The 6508-nt window shown below is 51.3% G+C and overlaps 1 protein-coding gene across 1 annotated transcript; it reads right to left on the bottom strand.

Moving 5' to 3' along the window:
• Positions 1 to 836: 836 nt before the first annotated feature.
• Positions 837 to 6007, bottom strand: LOC138948386 (serine/threonine-protein phosphatase 6 regulatory ankyrin repeat subunit B-like). The gene has a single exon (XM_070319915.1). It carries the CDS (start codon positions 5994 to 5996, stop codon positions 837 to 839), a length of 5160 nt encoding a protein of 1719 aa, XP_070176016.1. The 5' UTR covers positions 5997 to 6007.
• Positions 6008 to 6508: the final 501 nt, after the last annotated feature.

Genomic DNA, 6508 nt, shown 5'->3' with positions numbered 1-6508 from the left:
CACATGGTGGGATAGGGCACGGGGGAAGGGGGGACTATTAGTGATTTAATGGATGGAGACTCCAACACATGGTGGGATAGGGCACGGAAGAGGGGGGGACTATTAGTGATTTAATGGATGGAGACTCCAACACATGGGGGGATAGGGCACGGGGGAAGGGGGACTATTTGTGATTTAATGGATGGAGACTCCAACACATGGTGGGATAGGGCACGGGGAAAGGGGGGACTATTAGTGATTTAATGGATGGAGACTCCAACACATGGTGGGATAGGGCACGGGAGAAGGGGGGACTATTTGTGATTTAATGGATGGAGACTCCAACACATGGTGGGATAGGGCACGGGGAAAGAGGGACTATTAGTGATTTAATGGATGGAGACTCCAACACATGGTGGGATAGGGCACGGGGGAAGGGGGGACTATTAGTGATTTAATGGATGGAGACTCCAAAACATGGTGGGATAGGGCACGGGGGAAGGGGGGACTATTTGTGATTTAATGGATGGAGACTCCAACACATGGTGGGATAGGGCACGGGGGAAGGGGGGACTATTAGTGATTTAATGGATGGAGACTGCAACACAAAAGGTGGGATAGGGCACGGGGGAAGGGGGGACTATTAGTGATTTAATGGATGGAGACTCCAACACATGGTGGGATAGGGCACGGGGTAAGGGGGGACTATTAGTGATTTAATGGATGGAGACTCCAACACATGGTGGGATAGGGCACGGGGGAAGGGGGGACTCTTAGTGATTTAATGGATGGAGACCCCAACACATGGTGGGATAAGGCACGGGGAAAGGGGGAAGGGGGGACCTAGCACCTAGAACCTAACCTGATCCCTGAACGCAGTAAAAGAAAATAACAGCACCGTGTTGGACAAGCAGCGTCACCAAGTCGTCACAGTGATATGGGTTCTTTCTAGCCACGTCTAGTGGTGTGCCATCTCTCTCTGATACAGAGTTCACGTTGGCTCCATGCTGCAGGAGATACTGAGCTGTCTGAGTGTGACCATTCTGACAGGCTCTGTGTAGCGGTGTGCCATACCTCTCTGATACAGCGTTCACGTCGGCTTTATGCTGCAGTAGACACTGAGCTGTCTGAGTGTGACCTCCCCCACAGGCTGTGTGTAGCGGTGTCTCATTCCACTCTGATACAGCGTTCACGTTGGCTCCATGCTGCAGGAGACACTGCGCTGTCTCAGTGTGACCATTCTCACAGGCTGTGTGTAGCGGTGTGCCAGACCTCTCTGATACAGCCTTCACCTTGGCTTTATGCTGCAGTAGACACTGAGCTGTCTGAGTGTGACCTCTCCTACTGGCTGTGTGTAGCGGTGTCTCATTCCACGTTGATACAGCGTTCACTTCGGCTCCATGCTGCAGGAGACATTGTGCTGCTTCAGTGTGACCATTCTCACAGGCTGTGTGCAGCGGTGTCTCCTTCCACTTTGATACAGCGTTCACGTCGGCTCCATGCTGCAGGAGACACTGAGCTGTCTCAGTGTGACCATTCCTACACGCTTTGTGTAGCGGTGTGCCATACCTCTCTGACACAGCGTTCACGTCGGCTTCATGCTGCAGGAGATACTGAGCTGTCTCAGTGTGACCATTCTCACAGGCTGTGTGCAGCGGTGTCTCCTTCCACTTTGATACAGCGTTCACGTCGGCTCCATGCTGCAGGAGACACTGAGCTGTCTCAGTGTGACCATTCTCACAGGCTGTGTGTAGTGGTGTGCCATACCTCTCTGATACAGCGTTCGCGTCGGCTTTATGCTGCAGGAGACATTGGGCTGTCTCAGTGTGACTATACTGACAGGCTCTGTGTAGCGGTGTGCCATACCACCCTGATACAGCGTTCACGTCGGCTTTATGCTGCAGGAGATACTGCGCTGTCTCAGTATGACCATTCTGACAGGCTCTGTGTAGCGGTGTGCCATCCGTCTCTGATACAGCGTTCACGTCTGCTCCATGCTGCAGAAGACACTGAGCTGTCTGAGTGTGACCATTCTTACAGGCTTTGTCTAGCGGTGTGCCAAACACCAGTGATACAGCGTTCACGTTGGCTTGATGCTGCAGGAGATACTGAGCTGTCTCAGTGTGACCATTATTACAGGCTGCGTGTAGCGGTGTTTCATCGCAATCTGATACAGCGTTCAAGTCGGCTCCATGCTGCAGTAGACACTGAGCTGTCTGAGTGTGACCTTTCTCACATGCTCTGTATAGCGGTGTCTGTTTCCACTTTGATACAGAGTTCACGTTGGCTCCATGCTGCAGTAGACACTGAGCTGTCTCAGTGTGACCATTCTCACAGACTGTGTATAGCGGTGTCTCATTCCACTTTGATACAGAGTTCACGTCGGCTCCATGCTGCAGGAGAGACTGAGCTATCTCAGTGTGACCTTTCTCACAGGCTGTGTGCAGCGGTGTCTCCTTCCACTTTGATACAGCGTTCACGTCGCCTCCATGCTGCAGTAGACACTGAGCTGTCTCAGTGTGACCATTCCTACAGGCTGTGTGTAGCGGTGTGTCATCCTTCTCTGATACAGCGTTCACGTTGGCTCCATGTTGCAGAAGAGACTGAGCTGTCTCAGTGTGACCTTTCTCACAGGCTGCGTGTAGCGGTGTTCCATTCCACTTTAATACAGCGTTCACTTTGGCTCCATGTTGCAGAAGACACTGAGCTGTCTCCGTGTGACCTTTCTCACAGGCTGCGTGTAGCGGTGTTCCATTCCACATTGATACAGCGTTCACTTTGGCTCCATGCTGCAGAAGATACTGAGCTGTCTCAGTGTGACCATTCCTACAGGCTGTGTGTAGCGGTGTTTCATCGCAACCTGATACAGCGTTCACGTCGGCTCCATGCTGCAGGAGACACTGAGCTGTCTGAGTGTGATCTTTCTCACAGGCTGTGTGTAGCGGTGTCTTTTTCCACTTTGATACAGCGTTCACGTCGGCTCCATACTGCAGGAGACACTGAGCTGTCTGAGTGTGACCATTCACACAGGCTGTGTGTAGCGGTGTCTCATTCCACTCTAATACAGCGTTCACGTCGGCTCCATGCTGCAGGAGACACTGAGCTATCTCAGTGTGACCTTTCTCACAGGCTGTGTGTAGCGGTGTCTTATTTATATTCCACTCTGATACAGCGTTCACTTTGGCTCCATGCTCCAGGAGACACTGAGCTGTCTCAGTGTGACCATTCTCACAGGCTGTGTGTAGCGGTGTGCCATACCATCCTGATACAGCGTTCACGTTGGCTCCATGCTGCAGGAGACACTTAGCTGTCTGAGTGAGACCATTCTCACAGGCTGTGTGTAGCGGTGTGATGTCATACGCAGCAGCTGCATCAACCTGAGCACCATGTTCTAACAGACAGACAACTATCTCAATGTTTCCCTTATCAGCAGCTCCGTGAAGTGGTGTTGACTTAGACTCGTCCCTTGCATTCACATCGACTCCTTCGTCAATGAGTTGTCGCGCTACACGTGTTTGACCAGCAGCACAGGCATAGTGTAGAGGTGTTGTCTTCATGTCATCAACAGCATTCACCTTCGCACCGTGTTGAGTCAGCCAGGTAACGATGTCAGTGCGCCCCATCAGACAGGCAGCGTGCAGCGGACTACAGCCCATACTGGTGTCGTGCTGGTTCACGTCAGCTCCCTGTTGGAGGAGAGTCATCAAGGCGTCAACATCGCCACGCACCACTGCCTGGTGAACACGGCCTATCCCCGCTCCTGCTTCTACCAGCTGGGTGATGATGATACCAGGTTTGCTTGCCATGTATGCGCAGTGTAAGGGCGTTCTGCCCTCATCGTCTGTTGCATTCAGGTCAGCTCCATGATGAATCAACCGTCTCAGAGTTTCTGTGTTGCCACTACATGCTGCGTAGTGTAGCGGTGTCCTGCCCAACATATCCTGTGCATTGACATCAGCCCCAGCGTCCAGCAGGAGACGGGTGATGTCGGCGCTGGCTGTGGGGGATTTACCCTCACACGCACAGTGAAGGGCTGTCTGTTTCCACTTATTCATTGCATCGATGACGGCGTTGTGTTTCAAGAGCAGCTCAACTGTACGTATAAGACCCGTACGGCAAGCAAAAAACAACGGTGTTTGAGGACCCTCCAACAGTGAAGTTACGCTGACATTGACATCAGCACCAAGGTCAATCAGCAGATCCGCGATGTTTCCCTGTCCCGCTTTACACGCTACTAAAAGACCTGTTCTTCCTTCATCGTCCTTGTCGTGAACACTGCTTCCGTAACACAGGAGTGTCTTCACGGTCACGTCGTTACCGCCACGTATTACAGAAAACAGATCGAATGCCATTTTGTTTCTGTCTGTCGCGTTGTTCAACTCCTTTCTCCGCCGCTGTGCCAGCTGGTAGGGTGTGAGGCCCTTGTTGTTTGTCTTTGTCAAGCAAGCTCCACTCTTCACGGCCAGTGTGATGGCCTCCAGGTTTCCCTTGTCGACAGCGATGTGAAGCAGCGTGTTGCCGTCACGGTCTGTCTCGTTCACCTCCCTGTCAGCCAGCAGTCTCAGCGCCAGGTACCAGTCCCCTCTGTCCCTCACCTGCACGGTGACTGAGTTGTTTGACACATGAACACTGGCTATAGGGGAATCATTTGACATTGGTTTGTTATCTGGCATCTGTACTGTGAGCAGGTCCAATGGAATGGGAAGATCTGTAAATGTGTCACACAGGTAGTACAACTGTCGCCAAGATTGCTTTGTCCCAGTCATCATTCCGTGAAAGTTTGCATTTTTTCCAACATGTTTTGCAATATATTCGCGTGACAGCAACTTTTTCCCCGTAAAAGCCTGACAGATCTCCGCTGCCAAAAGGCCTTGAAATGACAGTTGCTCTGACTTATGTCCCAATTCATGAGCCAAATGCGGGAAGAGACAACACGCCAGCAGGGTGTCATGCAGTGTATGGTGTAAGTCTTTATCAGCGTTCAATTTATTTATGCACCATTCACTCAGACCGTGACATTTGTTGTAGACAGACCAGTAAATCAGAGGTAGATTGAACACTGTGTCCAGGGCCCTCAGCAGGTGGTGTTCACTGTGTTTTTCCTTCTCGCAGTATTTCTCCATTTCAAGCAGAAACTCAGTGCACTGCAGAGCGGGGTGTGGACTGATTTCTTTCAAATTCCCCTTGATGACTTCTTCGTGCAGTCGTTCTACCAGTGATTGACAGTTTTCGAGAACATCTGGGTTTTTACGGGCCTCAGTATCAAAACATTTTGACCCAACCTGTATATCCAAGACTTTGTTCGCTCTCATCAACTGCCCTACTTTCACGATAACACGTACATGCTGCACGAGGAAGGTGACGTCACACACTCTTAGCAGTGTAGGCAAGCGAAACGAGCGACCGAGAGCGAATCCCGCAGCATCATACATAACGCGACTGATAAATCCATGACCCTGACTTGCCAGCACAGAACCGAGCAGAAAATCTTCATACTTTGCCAGATGATCGTCACAATGTCCTTGAAACCCATGCTCCAAGAGTTCAGCCTGTGCTCTCACTTTCCTGTGAAGGAACCGACCCTTACCCAGCATAGTAAGCACAAACACTGCTGCAAAGCTGTCACCGTGTGTTTCGTGCAGACACATCTGTTTTAACAGCACTGAGTTCGCTTCAGCCGGTGACGTGAAGACAGTCGCGGGGTCCTCTACAGCCTGCCAATGGTCCACCAGGTAACGACAGCACCAGAGAAACGCAGGGCCGCTGGTGTCTGCCTGCACAATTCTCTCCACCACCTCCTGCTGCTGTGAAGGCTGAAGGGGAAGCTGCTTCAGGTGAAAATCAAGCAGTGCTCTCTTCACCTCTGTGTCCAGATCCTCCTTCATCAGCCTCACCACTGCAGAACTGTCCAACAGAGGGCTCTGAGAGTCAGTCTCCAGTTGTTGCAGCTCGTGCAGCACGTGGGGATACAACGTGACCACCACCCTGCAGTCTCCTGCCTTGATCAGTTGAAGCATGTTGCACAGAATCTTTGTCCACTCTTCATACTGCTGTCTATTTACACGCACCACGCCCATCAAGTCGTCAATCAAGACAAAGCTCCGCCTGCCTGGCCCAATGTGGGCGTGCCAGTCCTCCAGCTTGGACAGGATGTAGGGCTTGAAGCCTTCCTCTCTGCAGCGTCTCAAGAGGGCGTGTCCCACAGTGGTCTTGCCCGTTCCTGGGAACCCACACAGGATGACTCGCCCTGTCCCTTGAAGGATGTCTGATGCCTCTTCCAGATCGTCTGTTGGAATGCATCGGTATCTTTCACTGTCAGCAGTGACTTCAGTGTTTCCTGAAGATATAAAATACACACAGCTATTAAGCATCTTCTTCATATCAGAACAGCCAGTTATTCATTATAGACCACAGGGTCTGGCTTCATCAGAAGTCTAGAAGACGAGTTCCGCTGTCTGGAAAAGGGTACAATGTTTTGACATCAAATTGTCTCATGACATAGTATGTGTAGTCAGTAACAATAAAGTAC

The sequence above is a fragment of the Littorina saxatilis genome, linkage group LG15, assembly GCF_037325665.1.
Source record: "Littorina saxatilis isolate snail1 linkage group LG15, US_GU_Lsax_2.0, whole genome shotgun sequence".
Lineage (NCBI taxonomy): Eukaryota > Metazoa > Mollusca > Gastropoda > Littorinimorpha > Littorinidae > Littorina > Littorina saxatilis.
Note: the sequence above shows the minus strand (reverse complement) of the source record. Positions and strands in the feature narration are given on the sequence as shown.

Bases quoted from the DNA above. Each gene is read 5' to 3' on its own strand.
- LOC138948386 (XM_070319915.1), bottom strand. From the start codon at position 5,996: ATGCTTCAACTGATCAAGGCAGGAGACTGCAGGGTGGTGGTCACGTTG.